Here is a 19,300-nt window from a genome sequence, read left to right as displayed (position 1 = left end):
ATGCCTCCCCGATTGGGGCTCACATACAATGTTGTCTTCCCAGCATATTCATAAGTGTTTATTGCCCTGTATTCAATATTCATTTGTTTTTTATTACAAATTAAATAATATCAATAAAGTTTTATTGAAAATATGAAGCAAAAATACAATTGCACTACTAAAAATACAAAAATACCTACCTATAGCACTTTGCACGAATAAAATGGGTAATATCGGTACATAGTGTACAACCAGGAATTTATTCTTTCTGAATACAGTTATAATAATGTAAATTTAAAAAAATGTTTCCCATATTTTCACAAACTGTAAACATCAATGTGAAATTTGAGCTTGTTTTGAATTGCACAAAATGATTGATGTTTGGTTCTAATGTTGTCAATCCCATTTTTACTGTTGGAGCTACAGCTTTCAATCTAGTTACAAGGTCACTATTCTTCCCTGCCATAGTTGCAGTGCCATCACTGCATAAACCTATACAATCAATCCAAGTCAAGCCTTCAACACAGACAAATTTGTTAAGTAATCGAATATGTCTTCACCTGAAGTTGTTATTGAGATAATTTTACAAAACAGTAACTCTTCTCTTATATTTGCTTCCATGTTTATCTCACATAATAAATAAGCTGAACCTGTGATGAAACATTGGTTGATTCATTAAGTTGCAATGTAAATAATTGACTTTATTTTACTTGTTGAATTAACTGCATTTTCAAATCCATAGCCAAGTCATCAATTTGCCATGAAACTATTACATGACAGTGGAATAGTTCATAATGCCTTTGCAGCTGTCTCTTCATTGATAATGCAACACATTTCTAAATCTGCCAGAAGCAACAAATTCTCGGCAATAGTATGTGATTTCTTACATTTAGCAATTTTCACAGTTGCTACACAAGAAACTTTCAATGCTTCCTGCAATACCATGGCTTCTTTTGAATTACAGTTTTCTGTTGTTAAAATTCCATCACTTTTCAAACAAAAAACTCATTATGCTTGTGTATGCACTGTTTCCAGATATCTTTTTAAGCTTCTCAAGCTTTTAAAGCTGTCATTGCTGAGAACTTTATTTATTTATTTATTTTCTACACCGAAGGAAATGTCAACTGACAATTGATCTCCATCCCCATTAACAGTTGCAATAAAAACCCCAATAAAATACAATATATAACAATTAAATAAATAGAAATATACAAATAAAAAAAATATATATATACATGCATATACGTGAATAAGACAACATATTGCAAAATGCATTAGACATGATATAAAATACAATGACAAGAATTTTAAAACGTGTAAAATCATACTGTAATATAACTTGAAAATAAATGACACACTGGGCTGTTGAATGCCAGATTTTCTACAAAAACAAGAAAAGTCAAACTTGATATAACTTGTGACATATTGCCAGCACTTTTTCTTTTCTTTATCCATTATTATTATTATGTTCACTTTGAAGAGAACTATGAGAAGTGCAGAATCTGCACTTCTCATAGTTCTCTTCAAATAGCAGTCCATTCTAAATATCAAGATGATTGGTTTAGTTTAGTTAGTAGATTAAGTAAAATATATGATGATAGTCCCAACAGATGCTATTTACACAATGAAGAAAACAAATAAGAGAGTGATGGAAAAACATCATGTGCTTGTGGAGGACTATCACATTGTGTTTGTCTGTTTTTATCCACATACACTTACTCATCAGTCATACACTGAATAGTATTGCATGCATTGGATTGCACCTCATTTGATCTGAAGGTGCCACATCTCCTTTGGGAGGTGTACCTCACTGATTGCGAATCACTGGAATATATAGTAGCATTATATTTCAATTATTATGCCTCTGTGTCCTTTATTATAGCTTAAATTTATCTTTGTATACTAAGTACAATTATCAATTAACAGGACTTTATTATACTGGAAAATTATGGATGCAGTCAAATAGTCTTACTGATCAGAAACAATATTTTTTATTTATATCGTGCTGCAGGTGATATAAATAAAAAATATTGTTTATTATAAATTCAGTTTATTTTTAAAACAGTTTTTATTATAAGCTATTTGTCAGAAAACAAGTTAATAAAAACTAAGTTGAAGATCAAAGATAAATTTTAAAAATTCATTGCATATTTGATAAAATACAAAGAAAAACCTACATTTAATATTAATATTGATATCAGTTCAAGAAAGAAATACTTTTGACTTTAGACATACATTCATTTTTATATATATAGATTACACTCAACCATAGCAACATAAATTTGTTTTTCTTTTTTTATTATTTATTATTGTGTTGAACTATACATGGTATATTTATATCTGCTGTACTCCCTCTACTACCAGTTTTACATCTTTAAAAATATTAATCCAAATAATGTAACTATTTAAAATAATTTTTTGTTTTTTCTTATTTTAATACTATATAATAAGGATGAACTAGTCACTGTGGTTACTCAGCTAAATTAATCAATGCATCTTTAACAGTGGACATTCCACTTTCAACTCTCCATGCCTGAAGATGGCTCATTAACCAGATCAAAAACATTAATGTTCTTTAAATTTCATCCATTGTTAAATGTAGCTTAATATTATAGATATTGTTTTAATTATGTGAGTCCTAACAACTAAAATGAATTTACAAATAGATTATAAGTAAATCCTTCAAAAGATAATTCAATTATTTTTCTTTATTCCATTAACTTTAATTAAGCTATGACAAATTATCTAGTACAGTGATTCTCAAAGTGGGGGTTTGCGAAAAATATTTGGGGGGTCGCTGAAAAATTGATGCCAGATCAATTTTTTTTTCAAATATTTTATAAATTTACTATGGATTCATGTTTAGAAATAATAGAAATAAAAAATATATAAAATAATTTTTACTTAAATAAATTGCACATATAAATAATAAAAACAGTATAAATATTTTAAATATGAGCCTAAAGTATAATAATCATATATTTGTGTGCTATTGGGGAATACCCCAAGTTCCACTCTCCACCTAAACTATGATAGAACAGCATTGTCATTTGGAACGGTGTTTGCTAGCAGTGTTGCGTCTGTAGGCAAGTCGAGTTAGAAATACAGTAGAGCGTCAATTATCCGAAAACCGATGAACCGAAAGCGTTTCAGTCGGCAAATTTGAATTTCCGTTAGTGCTGTAGCGTTGCAATATTTGGCTCTGTCTTGGGATACTCCGATATTATTTTAGTTGATATGCGTTTTTAGCTGGCATCACTGGTGTGACCATGAGAGGGTACTTAAGGACGCGCCAGTATTTAAACAAGACTTTTTTCTCATTGTGAGTGGTAAGTTTTGCTTGTTTTTCTGAGGACTGTGTTGTGCTGAATCGTTCCGATTCAGCACTACACAGTCCTCAGAAAAATTAGATTAACTTCGAAATATAATGTTTTTTGTTTTTATATTTTTCAATATATTTATTTTGTTTGTGAAAAATAAAGAAATAATTTTAAAATAAATTTTGTTAGTCTTAACATTGACAAAAATTCAACGCAAAGTGACAAGCAACGGAGAGAAATTTCAACATGGAATAGATTAATTAAACAAAAGAAATTAACTCCTCCTGAATTTAAATTAACCCCCTCCCTCCGGGATGTTTTTCTACACATACTCATTCTTCGGGGGTCCTTTGAAATTTTTAAGTGCAAAAAGGGGGTCGCGGACCAAAAAGTTTGAGAAACACTGATCTAGTAGATAACTTAATGGTTCAAACAGTTTACAATATTTTTACTTCTAGTGCAACTTTTATGGATAAAATGAGAGAATTATTGAATGCTAGTGATTGGCTTGTAGTACAAGATGCACAGTCTGAAAAAGAAATTGAAGAAGGAAAGTGTGTGCAAATAAAAGTTTCTTTTTATGGTTTGTATTTTAATTACATAAATTTTAACAATATCAAAATACATGAAATAGTTTTTAATTGTGAACAATATGTTTATTCTTTTACCTAGGTCCTGAAGCATATAGGTTACAAATTGAATTTGAAAATCTGTTAAAATTAGGCAGTGTTCAGCGCAGAACAAAAACAGGATTAAAATTAGTTAAGACGTATTACAAACCATGTGCAGGTAAGAATGGTCTTTATTATAACTAGGTTGCCTGATAGTTTAATCAATGTTAACTCACTTATAATTAAAATTTAAAATTCGAAAATATTTTTAAAATGCAGGCAAAATTAAATATAAAATAATATATAAATAAAAAATTATTAAAAATAATAATTATAAAAACTAAAACTAAATTAATACTAAATGAATTAAACCTAAAAATTAATTAAAACTAAAAATAATAAAATAATAATAAACTCTGGCCTTTACAACTAAACCAAAACCAAAAATAAAATAAATTAATTAAAATTAAATCAATGTTTTTAAAAACCATTTAAAAGTTGTTTTTAAATTTTCAAATTGTAAATCAGATTAATTTTTAAATTTACATTACAGTATTTCTGTGAGGTGGTGACAGAACTTTTTGCTTTTAATACTTATGTAAATTTTAATTAATTATGAGAAAACACCAAAAATATCTGATGATTAAAAAATTTAAAAGTAGATAATTCATCATTTGATAGAAACTTTAGTAAATAACCATTAAATTAATTTAAATATATTAAAATTTCTGTAAAATGATATGGTTTTCCTGAAAAACTGTCAATTTGTTGAAATATGTAGTATTTTAGAAAAACTATTTTATGAATATTAACATTGAAATATACACATCCAAAAATAAGCATAACCATTTGTTTGGTCTTTATCTCAAGAACTACTGATTAGAACAGAATATCATACAATCAGAATAATAATGAAAAACAAAAATTTAGTCTAAATTACATCAGACCATAAACAACAAGAAAACATATTAAACATTGTCATAAATCTTTTTGCACAGAAAATTATTAATATAGCATGTGGTTGTATCCTGCCTGCATGCACACAAGCTGTATGGTACAGTGATTACTCATACTGGTTCAATTTCAATTTACAGAAGACGAGTCATCCAGCGAACATGAAACTATCCGCCAGGTAGCTCGTTCCACTTTTATTACCCCTACACCGCAAAAGCTTCATAGGGTTGATACAAAATACAAACGATTACAAGTTGTAAATTACACTTCTAAAGAGGAAAGCGCGATACAATAATAATCCTCCGCAATTCCGGAGTGGTCTGTTCACAAAAAAATGACGTGACATCGACACCCACTAGAGGAGTCAAACAATATTTTCATTTTTCATGCTGTTATACTTAATAATCATGCGGTACAATATCGAGTAAAGCCTAGCGTTATTGATGATGGATGGTTTCGTAGCTGGCCACTGCAGATTCTCCTCCTCGCACACGATCTTAAGTTCATATCTATCCCTTTCGAGCCGAATACAGTCATACAGAATATGATCGGGATCTTCTGGTTTACCACAGTCACTGCATAGGTCTGTTGAAAGATGTCCATATTCTTGGAGATACCTTCCAAAATTACCATGACCTGTTAGGAAGGCCGAAACAAAATGTCCGATCCCAAAATGTGATAGACGAATACGCTGATGAACATCCGGAAGGAAGGAATGCAGACAGCGACCCTTAGGGGAAGATTGCCAGAGCAACTGCCAGGAAGATAAATAATACAGCTTGATGTGGTACTTAATGCATTGCTGCGAAACCTTGGAATAGGAGACCATGGTATCTTGCTGATAGGCCAATTTCGCTAAAGCATCCGCCCGTTCATTTCCAACATTACCAGAGTGGGCCTTTACCCAACTGAAAACGATTTGATTGTTATTGTTGTTTTGTAGCAGCATCCTCCAAATGTCTTGGACTGTTGTATTTTTACTTGTAAAGTCTTCCAATGCTGCAAGAGCCGACTGACTATCTGAACAGATATAGATAGTATCACAACTTTTAGCTGTCGTAATCCATTTAACTGCCCTATGAATAGCTAGAAGTTCCGCCTGGTAGTTGTTACAATTCTTATGGAGTCTCCACCTTTGGTGATATTGCTCCTTGTCCATATAATAATACACCATAGCAGCCCCCGTGCCATGGGAATCCCTCGATCCATCTGTATAGATCCGTTTCTTCCTGGTACGGACATACTTAGTGGTGTTAATAACTGGGATATCCCTTATATTGAGTCGTTCCATAGCTGGTGTTACCTGTTCAACTTCCTCAAATTGGTCAGTTAAATAAGCTGGGATCATATTGTATGTTCTTAAATAATAAATATCATGTTTTTTCCTTACTTCCATATCCATCGGTAATACCCCCGCCAGAACATGCAGGGCGTCATTAGAAACGGTCCTATAAGCCCTTGTAATCCTCAGGAGCATCGTTCTTTGTAACGAAATCAATTTTCGTTTAATGTGAATCTGAGTGGTTTTATGACTCCATGCTGCTGCTCCATAGGTGACCATCGGTATGATTGCACCTGTGTGCATCTTTTTCAATACCTCTCCGGATAAACCCCAATCTCTCCTTGCCACTTTCGCGCACCATGCAAAAAGGTTTCCAACTTTATTACGCAGTTGTTCCACGTGTTGCGTCCAACTTAGTTTATCATCCATTAGTATTCCAAGATAACTCATAGTACTACTAATTTTTATGGGTTTGTGGTTTAAATGAATAGTAGGGTGCCTTCTCTCGACCTTATACTTAGTGATGACCATACCCGTAGTTTTAGACGGGTTAAAGGCGAGCTTGTTGTCCTTTCCCCAGTTATAAATATTCCTCAAAATGCCATTACATATTTCTTCAAGATTACTTCTACTATCTGCAGACAGAATAACAATGATGTCATTCGCGTAGGCCGTTACGTGTGCCCCACGAAGAAATTGTTGCTTCAATAAGTCATCAAGGATTAAGCTCCAGAAGAGGGGGCCAGAGCAAGAGCCCTGAGGGCAGCCCATAGTGACCCGCTTCCTAACAGTGATATTGCCATAACTGAGAATTGCTTCCCGGTTTGTAAAATAATCACAAATAAGTCTATATATGTTATTAGGGCAATGCATATCCTCCAGAGTGGACAGAAGGAGGGGCCACCAAGCGTTGTCAAATGCCCCTTGGATATCCAAACTAATGGCAATGGTCCAGTCAGCACGACTGCGGCAGTCTGTTAGTTGATTGACAACCCTTAGAATTGCATCCTCCGCTCCTCTATCCTCACGAAATCCGTATTGCTTTCCATCCAGCGGTGACATGACGTTTCACCACTCTGTGAGTCTTTTTGTAATTAGGCGATCCAATAGCTTGCCCAGAACAGGAAGGAGGCAAATTGGTCTATAGCTCTTAACCAAATCCATAGGCTTATTGTTTCCCTTATAGATAGGGATTACCTTGGCAATCTTCCATTGGCTAGGGAAAATTCCATATGTCAAACAGCAATTGCAGAGGTCTTTAACAAAGCTTGGCAGTCGCTTCTGGATGTTATCTACCATTTCCACAGTAATGCCGTCGTGGCCTGGTGCTATCCCTTTCTTAAACTTACTTAACGCCCAGACAATTTCGTTTTCTGTAAATCCTGATTGGTCTTCACCATTGGAAATATAAGTCAGCCTTTGCCTAATCTCAATGTGTCTTGGGCCATCACTAGTAATATTGTTGTCTTTAAAGAATTCATTGATTAAAATCTTAAGGCTGCTCTCCGTAGTTTTAGCATAGGTTCCTTGATCATTCTTGAAGTCAATCAGTTGCAATTTATTCTTAATTTTTCCAACACCTATTTTGTAGAGGATATTCCGAGGGTTGTCAGAGCATCGTGTGCAAAAAGCCTTCCAGCTATCGGCCTTAGCCTGTTTCAAATGGGATTTATATTCCCTCTGCTCGGTTAAATACATCTCCTTTAGAGAAACTCTTTGATCAGAGTCTGTACACCTCTGGTATTTACATCTTCTAGCTTTAAGACAGTTTTTATGAATTTGAAGGGACTTATTCCACCATTTGACAATTTGATCTTTGCTGCCGTACTTCGGGATGTTATCAATGATTGTACTTGTAAGGGTATTGATAAAAGCGTCAAGACCATCAGTGGCCTGCTGGTAATTCCTCATAGCTGTGAACTGATATATTTTTAGACTCTCAATAATTCTACCCCAGTCCGCCTTATGAATGTTGAATTTTTCAATATTGCAGTCATTATAAATGTTGGAGACTTCATATCATATATATCTATGATCAGAAAGCGAAGGATCCTCAAGCACCTCCCAGTTCCTTATGTACCTGAGTGCCTTGTGGTTGCAAATGGTGATGTCCACATTAGAGTAACCATTACTACTCTCAAAAGTTGGTAAATTCCCTGGTTCGTTGAGTAAATACATTTCCTTCTCATTGATAAATTGTTCCATCAACTCTCCTCTCTCATCCGTCTCCTCGTCATACCAAATATATGCATGAGCGTTCACATCACCCCCAATAAGCATGCAATGGCTGTCCTTATATTTATCCACCAAGTCTTCAATATCGTAAATTGTGCTTGCTATATCCATATCCATGGGAATATAAATACTTCCGATAATCCAAGCCCTACCTCCATCGCTGATCTCGATGAAAGTTTGGTGATCATTGCTATGTTCAGTTAAAAGAAGGCAGTTAAGATTCTCATTTTGAATACCAATCATTGTCCATGGTGTTTGTCCTGGGCAGTAGTAAATTCTCTTTGTCTGGAGTGGCCAGCCACAGGGGACACCACCGCACTGGTAAGGTTCCTGAATAAGGAAAACGTCAACATCCTTGGCAAAGCTGGCAACCAATTGGGACACCGCCGCAATCCCCCTCCCCAGGTTCACTTGCAGAAATTTCAGGCGAAACGAATCGATAAGATGATAGCTGTTGCAAGAGTCGGAGTTATCCATAATAGGTTTTATTTATGATATTCTTAATAATTTTAGTACGCTCGGTACATGAACCATGGTTAGCCTTGTGGGCGAAGGTACTAGCCTTAGCCCTTATACAGTTGATACAGCTTGGTGCTGTGCCCATGTTCTTGCAGTCAGAGTATCTATGGTCCCCACCACAATGATTACAATAGGCTCGTTCACTTCTACATTCCCTCGAAAAATGTCCATAATGGCAACAACGATAACATTGTATGATACTATAGTGGTCTTCCACATTGCAGCGGACCCAATCGATATTAATTTTCTTCAGCTTTATCAAAATTTTCCTCAGCCTCGGTGTAACCTCAAAGACCCAGTGGTTAATTTCGGGTTTTTTTCCCCACTTAAATTTTGACTGGATTTCTTTCTCGAACGTATCCTTGTCTCCTTCATATTGGTTTGCCACAATCTCGTTTTGTTCAAATATGGCATCTGCTATTTCCTCCTTGTTTAGACTAACTGGGATATTGTATATCACTAATTTAGGTAGAGATTTTTTTGGCTCACGAGCCACCGGGTTGTCTATCTTATTTAACTCCGCAATAATGTTCTCTTCTGATGTTCCTTTCCTTTCGATTTCTAACAAAACGCTACGGTTTCTAATTTTCCGAACATTAGTAATGCCGATCTTCAGGTCTCTGGGATTCAACTTTTCCTTAAGCTTCCGTTTTATACTTTCTGCTTCTTCTTTACCATCCTTACTATCCACGATGATGACTGCACCTTGCCTCGGGAGAGGGGGTGGACTTGCCTTTTTTGTCTGTTCAGCATACGTTAGTTGTACATTTCTGGCTTTGCTGGCATCCAATAGCATATCCATCTTGCCGGAGAGTTCCGTCAGTAAGTGGCTTTCCGGTTTGTACGTTTCCTTGTAGACAGTCACGGCTTCGTCAAAGTAATCAAGGATTGCACTAAAGTGCAATTTGGTTCCCAACTTAGAATTATGGTTCGTCTCCATGTACTTATGTAAAAGTCCTCTGATATTATCCAATTTTTCCAATCCTTCCTCCGGAGAGAATTTTCCCGGAGGTGTGTCCTCATCATTCCCACACATAGCCAAGGGCTATGGGGAGGGGAGAGGAGAAAAGAAAATAAGAAAAGTTAGTGAGAAAAGGCGGTACAAAATGCCGCAAAAAGAAGCTGCTCTTAGCACTCCCAAAAGACGGGATAACAGGGTCACCACGAGTAGGTGAGCAGCAAGAGACTAGAATGTGATAGCGATCAAAATAGCGTAGGTGTCAGATGACACTTAAAGGGGGTCGAGTAGACTCGTAAATCACTTCGAAAGAACTCAATAAGATCGCACAAAATATCACTCAGGGTCTCGACCCCTGCTCATACTGGTTATATCATTTCTCCTGACAGAGATGATAAACAAAGTCCGTTCCTGAACAAGAACATTTTAAATCTTCTGGAATGTTTTTAATGGAGGCTGATGAGATACAATTTGTTTCCCTAAAACATCCCACACATGTTCTATGGGTCCAGATATTGCTGACCATTCCATATGATGAATATCTTCACTATCAAGAAAGTCATTGACAAATGCAGTCCTATGTGCACAAGCATTATTGTCTATGAAAATAAATCTGCACCCATAGCACCTGAGAAAAGTCTCACATTGGGTTTCTTACAGTCATTGCACCTCTTGCAAAAATATAGACCAGAACCTCTGAGGCCATTAAACATAATGCTGCTACAGACAATGATACCACCACCTGTAAACTAGTCTATTTCTTTATGTCCATAAGAATTTATTGAATTCCCTGCTCTGTCCACATTCTAATCTGATTAGAATCAATCTGTAGACTGTACCTGGACTTGTCCCATTCCTAAACAGGCTCTTCTGTTCAGTTTCAATGAAACACATTGTACTGGGTCTGGCAAAAAGACCATTCCCAAAGCCTCCTGTAGACAGTTTGTCATGAAGCAATAACACTGATAACTGTAAGACAGCTCTACAAAAAGCTGCCTATCAGACATTCTTCTCTCATAATGTGTTGTTAATGTCAAATAACAATCCTCTTAAGGGGTGGTAACTCCTAGACATTCACTTCCTGGTTGACATCTAATATCTGTTCTTTGAAATGTATAAAGCTTGGATGTGACCCTCAGCAACACATTCAGAATCCTGAGTACATTGTCTGCAATTAGCATGCTTTTATTCTTCCAATAATCCTCCCTTTCATAAATTGTCTGTGTAGCATTTTTGTGGCATTATCACTGTCAATATCACACAGTAAAATAGTAACAAACTGTCCTTGATGGTTAGTCATAACAGAAATAATGCTGATACTTCCATAGTTTATGGAGCCTGCATATTTCACATAAACCTAAGCTTTTTCAATGGAACATTGAACTACATCCTTTTTATTGTCTGGAAATGTTCACACAAATTTTTCACTGGTTATTTTGTTTCATTTTTGTTCTATTATTTGGACATGAGTGTAGATACAGACATTATATAATACAGAGATAAACTATTGTTTAAAAATTGTAATGATTTTGTTAATCTATGTAAAATTTTTTGTCTAATTATTTACTACTATAATTTGAAATGAAGTAATTTAATAATTTCTAAAAAATTTTATTTAAAAAAATATACAATAGACCTGATATAGAATGCCTAAATAAATTTATATTAAACATATATTGCCTACATTTTTTAAATGTATCATAAAAATATTTTGAAGTGAATAACCTTTTAATAAGAAAGAAGCAATCAGAACAATTTTTATTTGTTAACACATTTTAATTTAATTTAGTAATAATGAGTATAAAATATTATTTTTAGAATTGTATTTTTCCTAATCATACCTTAATAATTTGTAAAAATTATAAATGTATTATTATATTTTTAATTAATGAATATATTTAATATTTTATTTTCAGAAGAAAATGGACAATTACCAACATCATATTCAACATCAGTGATTTGGATGGCATTATTAATAACATGTCTACTAAATAAATTCTCTTTGACTTGAAACATAATTTTAACTCATAGTGTATCATTTAACTGATACACATTCATTTTAATCAACACTAAGTCAAATGTCTTTCATTCTTCTTTATAATCAAGAGCATTATTCCAGTTGATATGGAAAAAACAAACAATTTAGAAAATGTTTATTATATACCATTTGTTGTATTGTAATAATTCAATATGATGATAAGTGTATATTGTGTACAGCATTTTTATTGTATTTAATTTATAAAATGAATATATTTTATAAGATAATCTAATGATTTGTTTTGTTCCAAAAACATTATACAATATAGGTTTTAAAAATAATAATTTTTCACATTTTCAACTGTTTATTAATACTTTAAAATTTGATCCATAATTGGCAAATATAAGAATGTTTCATGATTATCAAAGAAAAAAAATGTATGGATTAGGTTTTTTAAAATTTATATCAAATATTTTATTAAAATTTTATATAATCATCCTTAATTTTTATCAATCAAAATTCATTTTGGAAACCATTTATGAAATAAACAGTATTCTATATTTCATTCATTAAGAAATGAATGAATTTATGTAAAGTACCAGTAATATTTAATTAAATAATTTTCTCATGTGGATTAATAAATATTAAAGATACATTTAGAAATACAGCACTATTATTGAAGTAGTCTTCTAGACTTCTAGTGAATCTTACAGTGAATAAAATAAATTTATTAAGATATTTTGGTAGAAGTTTTGAGAGATACAGTAAAACTCATTAATCTAGATTAATACAAGTGAGAGTTCTGATAGAGTAAGGAATAAAGACTTAAAATTTAATGTAAATAAAAAAGCCTGCATTTTGGTTAGTCATCAAGAATGTCTAACAAAAATCATTGTGATATAGGCTATGCAACATATTTAAGCTATGAATTCTTATTTCTCTATAAAGTTCTTAAAGCAGATTTAGTTCAGATATATAAACCTTTGTTCAAGATGAGGTTTTGTACAAAATTGGTATTTTTTATTTAGAAATTTTCTGGATACAATGGTTTATAGATGGAGGGGCTGTATTAACTAAATCTACTGTACTAGAAAGTAGTTTTGCCATTTACTAGCATTATTATTAATGAAAAAGAACAAATTTTTGGCTATTTATGTAGCTATTTTCAAGTTCGCAAAAACTTTTTTTTTTTAAATATTCTAATTTTCTCATCACATTTCCATATCTTAAATAAAATTGTAGAAAATATATTTTTTTTAAAGTTATTGAGTAACCAATTTAACATTTTTAAAGCACTTTTGGTACTTAGTTAAAAAAAAATCAAGATGTTTGTTTTGATTCTTTCTATCAAAACCATTCATGTATTTTAACATTTGTATATTATATTTTTAACATATTTAGATTATCAAATAACACCAATGAATATTTTGTTAACAATCACAACTATTTATATTGTCAATGAACATGATGCAGTTTTGTATTAAAATTTATACAAATAACTACATTGAGTTAAATTTAATATAATTTTCACTTAAAATTTATGGCAGAACTAAAAATATGATATTGACTTTTTTACATTTAAAAGTTTAGAATAACTTTGTAAAATTAATAGTACTTAAAATTTCCAGCCATTTAAATCATTCTTTTCAAATTTCATTTATATTGTTAATTGTAATTCTAAATATCTGAAGTTGTTTCATTATTATTACACAGTATCCCCTCAATCATGTTTTTTTTCCTTGTAAATATAAAAGGATTTCAGCCAATAATTTTTAAAAAATTGGTCTCTATTGAATTTCTACTAGCAAAAAAATATTACTTTATTCCAATAATTGATCTTGAAATTGTATGAAACAGAACCCACAAAAAAGCAGATTGATTGGCAGAGATCAAAAATAGACAAAACAGGTGGATAATATATATCAGTTATATTGTGCCATCTGATATATCATTCCATTTGGTTTGTCTCATGACATGCAATATAATGAGGGGCTACTGCATTAATTTTTTTAATGATTTGTTCTTATAAGAAATAAAAAAATTGTAAGGGCAATTCAAATTGCCTTTTTTTAGAGTGAAAACTTTAGGATATATATATATATCCTAATGGGCATATATTCTGATCTGATGACAGGCATAAAGCCTGAAAGCATTCAAGTTTTCTAAACAGTTTTCACTCTAAGAATTAATTTATATTTGAGGAGCTTTCCTAACATGTACAGTACATTACCAAACTGTAACAGAAATATTTTAGGTATGATCTGCATAATGTAAAATGAAGTTAATTTCATTCATAAGCTACTAGAGTTAACAGATTTAAAAAGATTTCATTGTTTATTGAATCAAATTTCCAACTGAAAATGTTATTCTAGTCTTGATAGAATTTATGTATAAATATGATTTTATATACAGTAAAACTTTGATTATTATTTTTATATATTGTATATTATAAAAGAGAAAATAAAAGAAATAAACTATTTTAATTTCCAAGTTTTATAAATTACATTAAATGAAAACATAACATTAATTACTGTATAAAATTTATGTCAATGTCCATCATTCGTTCAAACTAGCTAACCCCATTACAGGTCAGACCTAAAGATATGGCAGCAAATTAAAAACAATGTATGGAATTCTATGTTATGGAATGTATGTAGTAGTAGCTGACCCCTTAACCTTCTTCGTAATCCAGCCATCTTAATTTTTTAATAAATCAGATTTTTATATTAAAGAAAGAAAAACTGCTACATGGGGGAGAAATCACACCTGACATTAAAAACATATATCACTATATTTATTAAAAACTGCCAGTGGTTTCAAAGACAGAGCCTTTGTCATCAGGCAAAAATCAAACATAAAATCTGTATTTGATTTTTGTCTAATGAGAAGGTTGTGTCTTGGAAAGTACTCACAATTTTTAATGTCAGTTAGGTGTGATTTCTCTCCTATATAACATTCCCTGTGTGAAATGAAAATTTTTTTTGTCAAAAACTGCTACATTAAGCAATTATTAAAAATGTAAAGTAGAAAAATAAGTTGGGAATATTTTTATAGATGGACTGAGAAGTAACTTTATATAAGGCCTACACATGACAAATATCTAGATTCCTTCTCCAATCATTTTCACATATGGACTAGTATTTTATTTATACTGTATACATTTTACCTAAATAGCACTATAGTTATTAAATATTTTTAAATAATACATAATGATATTCAAATCAATAAGAAAGTAGAATTCTTCTAATGTCTACATAGCTGCATAATTTTATATTATGTTAAAAATTACTATCTATCTACTTTACATTGAAAATGACTAACAAATTACCTATACATTGAGTCATTGGAAGAAAGTTTCTCATTTTTTGTTAGATGTATTTTTAAATATAATACTGTTTTTTTTTACATTCAGATAGTAAATTAGTAATGGAAATTTTGGAATAATCATATTCATTGAAAGGAAACAAATTTATAGAATATATAAACACATTAACTTATATATAATTGGGGTTCATATTAAGTATATCCTTAAAACAGGATTATATTTTTGATCAAAATCATTGAAACTTTCTTAAAAAATTAGTACTTTTTTTAATAAAAAGCATCCACAAAACCTTTGTATCACCAGTTGTAAAGTTTTTCAATTGGTGACTAACATTTTCAATCTTAACAGATCTTCAGGTCTGAACACACAACAGAAATTAGAATGCAAACTATTGTGGATGTTTTTTATTACAATTAAACCCAGTTCATTTTTATTGACATAGAATTATTAGTAATTTTTGTCTTCTCCAATTGAAAATGTATCTTAATATTTTTTATCATTGATTGAAAACCATTTTACAGCAGAAAGGAAAAAAATTAAAGCATTACAGATTTGTTTTGTAGTTATTAAACTAGTTATATATAAAATATATATTATTAACTAGTAGTTATATGAAACATTTTTATGTACATATAAACTAGTAAACTTAGTTTCAACTTACATTATTAGAAATATTCAAATAATAATCAATGAAATTACATTTGACTGATATATTTTAAAAGTATATCAGTCAAACTTAGTTTCTAATAATAAAATTACTAACTATACTATTTTACTTATCATTATTATAAATAATCTCCTAAAGTATCAATATTTCATTTATATGTAAACGTTATTATGGAAAATAAGTTTAATGAATGTATTTTTCTTTTTTTTCCTCAAAATCACATCTTTAACACTTACCGTGCTAGAAACGTAATATTACGTTTTCCACATTCCTTTGCAAAAAACGAAAAACATATTACATTTCTAGATATATCCTGTAATTTCTAGCTTCAAAACGTAACGATACATTTTCAGCAATGAAAATATGATTTCTTTGTGTATTTTAGTGTGTCTGTTAATACATAGTAGGCACTATTTATTCAGAAATTTGAAATATAAGTGATTTTGTCTAATCACAATTGTCGTCTGATTTGGAGTTTCGTCGTCATATTTTGCAAGCGAATATTAAGTCGTTTTATCTTTTATATATAAGTTAAGTTTAGATATGGCACATTAAGGTACTAACTAGTAATTGTTTGAATTCATTAATAAAAAAATCAACAAATATAGTGCCGATTATATTGATTTATCTGATGAAAATGTCGCAATTACGATTCAGGCCAACTGAGATAGAAAAAATACAAATAAGCCACGTAACTTCGTTATTATTTTAAACCTGTATAGTTTATATGATATTACATAATTTATATACTTTTTAGATATTATCAACACAAAAGTCGAATTCCTATATTTCTGATAGTTCTAATGCCATCTTATGTAATTTGCTGAACTGAATCAATTACATAAAACAGCTATAGTCAGAAAAAAGTCTAATAATAATATTGATACAGAACAACATTATTATGAATAAATTCATCAATGTATTATGTATTTCATACATAAAAATACAAATTTTAAATCTATATTGCATTTTTAATTTTTTTTCATTGTATCTTTATCTCTAAAAGAAGTCCAAATAACGTTAAAGCATAATACATAAAAATAAAGCCTACACACATCAAAATTGAGTATTGTACAGATAAATTTTTCCAATATCAGAAACTGTTTTTACTTTTTACCTAGCTTTAGTCAATCATTTTTTATTTTCAGTAGAAAATACTGTAAAATTGCTTAAATCAGTCAGCACACAGGTAAGGAACTAGGTCAACTGGACCAGCATGGTAAGTGTTAAAATTTGAATCTTATAACCTAAATATATGATAAACTAAGATGTGAAATTTGAAGATAAATTATTTTCATCATTATTTTTGATATTTGAATTATGAAAGTTTTTACAATATTTTGGAATGTATTTAAATAGAATTTCAACATGCATTAACTGATATTTATGATACATATTGTATGACTAAAATATTTCTACAAATGTTACCATTTGTGGAATTATTATTTGTCAAATTTTTCTTCTTAAATATGACAGTAATAAAAATTGTTTAATTTGAAAATATAACAGAAGCTTTTCTTATATAAAAACAATGTATGAAATTTTGTGTGCAATTTATTAGTATCAATGAAATGCTTTTTTAGTAAAGATGTTTTTCACTTTATAATCTACTTAATGCACATTTTTATTGATTATTATTGTGGAAAACCATTTGAATTCAAAAAAAGTAAAATATGTTTATGAAATTTAAATATATTTAAAATTGGCAAACCTTTTTACTAATTAAAAACATGAAATAATTCTATACAATATGCAATTTGAATTTCAAGTTCTTTAAAAATTATAATATTTAAAAGTAATTTATGTTAAAAATTATTAATATATTTTATGTATTGATTTTGGTAAACAAAAACTTTTAGAACAGATTAAAATTGGTCTTTCAATGCCAAACAAATTGTAAATGCAAAAATCCACATTTATAAAAATACTTTTCGCATTCTTTATTCAAGACTTTGTCAAAATGATACATCAAATGCCATTTAGGAATATTGCAGACCTATTTAAATATAGTGATAACCAGAAAGCAACAAAAATTTTGAACATGTTAATATGTTTATTTTATTTATGTTTATAAAATAAGGAATATAATGTATTTTTTAATATTGAAATGGAATGATGATTTATACTGTATCTGAACTCAACTAAGCCATTTGTGCCATGTTACATAAGATGTATATGAATAAAGTCTCTATTTTTATTGTGATATCCTCTAAGGTGCCTTTACTATACCAACAGAAGCGGGACGAATTGTCCTTTCCATTAACTTATAACCTATTTTGTTAACAACAAATACTGTTCCGGGTTCTTTCGATGGATCGGCATGTTGAAATACAGCCTCGTGCAAATTTGGATCAAATTTTTCTCCTAAAGGATTTATCTGTGTTAATCCATGCCTCCTAAAGACACTCTGTAATTGGGCTTCTGTCATCTGCAATCCCTGATAAAGATTTAGTAAATGTTGATTATCTTCCTTAAGAGCTTCTTTAGGAACACTCTCGGTAGCTTTTGATAAGACATCGGCAACATCAAGTAAATCTGTGCAGAATTTTTGTATTCCAAACAGCTTTGCATCTTCAATCTGCTTCTTCATTCTTGTACGTATATTTTCGTTTTCAGCCAAAGCTCTTTTATATTTGTCCTTTGGAAAAGTACATAAAAAACATTATTTTCTTTTTAAATTTGTTGACACATAATAAATAAAATTATAACTTTTTATAAATTAAAACAAAAAATAATACTTTTCACTATTATAATCATTTATGCAAATATAGCTTTATAATAATTTTAAAATATCTAAATTATTATTTATCAACATTCAAAATTCCACTTGAATCAAATATAAATTCAGTGGATTTGAATAACATCTTTAACTCTGATTTACAAATAATACAAACAGATAAATTCATATTTATGAGTTTTCTTCTCTGCATCATGTTTTCAATTGACATCCAGAGCACATAAAAGCATGTTCTAGATGCCAATTCAAAAACATACTATAGATTCTATAACAGAAATCATAACAATTTTGGTTAAATGAAAACTGGTTGACAGACTTTAACCAGTTGTCATTTAACTAAAATTGTTCTGATTTCTGTTATAGCATTTTCAGGTCCTCTCATCTTACAATATTGTCACAATTTATCAAGGTGTTTAGCATCATGGTGAAGGAAACTAATAAGTTGCTGATAATGCAGTTTGCTAACATATAAAAAGTGTTCTTTGAGAAACAACATAAACCAGAAGTGATGATTTAAAATACAGTGGAACCTTGCTTAACGAGCATAATTCATTCCAGAGTCTTACTTGTAATGCGAAACACTCGTATGGGAAAAATTGTTTCACTTAACAAGTTAATGTAAAATACAATAATGCATTCCACGCTGAAAAAATACTCAAATATTTTATGTATAACGTTTATTCAAAGACATGCAATACAATATGCATTGTTAAGGAGCATGAATCATCATCACCT

The 19,300-nt window shown here is 30.5% G+C and overlaps 2 protein-coding genes across 2 annotated transcripts in view; one reads left to right on the top strand and one right to left on the bottom strand.

Moving 5' to 3' along the window:
• Window positions 1–12,165, top strand: part of LOC136979873 (uncharacterized) — a 35,996-nt gene extending 23,831 nt beyond the window's left edge. The window contains exons 8-10 of the mRNA XM_067275895.1: window positions 3,758–3,882; window positions 3,972–4,088; window positions 11,775–12,165. Of these exons, the coding sequence (XP_067131996.1) occupies window positions 3,758–3,882; window positions 3,972–4,088; window positions 11,775–11,869 (337 nt within the window). The 3' untranslated portion in view covers window positions 11,870–12,165. The remainder of the gene's footprint in view (window positions 1–3,757; window positions 3,883–3,971; window positions 4,089–11,774) is intronic.
• A 5,578-nt stretch (window positions 12,166–17,743) lies between these two features.
• Roe1 (grpE protein homolog, mitochondrial Roe1) lies at window positions 17,744–18,466 on the bottom strand (the record flags this gene model as incomplete). The annotated part of the gene is given in 1 exon segment (XM_067275883.1): window positions 17,744–18,466. A coding segment is annotated over 1 exon segment (381 nt). The 3' UTR covers window positions 17,744–18,037.
• Between the last annotated feature and the right edge of the window lie 834 nt (window positions 18,467–19,300).

The sequence above is a fragment of the Centruroides vittatus genome, unplaced genomic scaffold (genome assembly GCF_030686945.1).
Source record: "Centruroides vittatus isolate TY-2023 unplaced genomic scaffold, ASM3068694v2 contig_651, whole genome shotgun sequence".
Lineage (NCBI taxonomy): Eukaryota > Metazoa > Arthropoda > Arachnida > Scorpiones > Buthidae > Centruroides > Centruroides vittatus.
The sequence above is the reverse complement of the archived record's forward strand: the minus strand, read 5'-3'. Positions and strand labels throughout refer to the sequence as shown.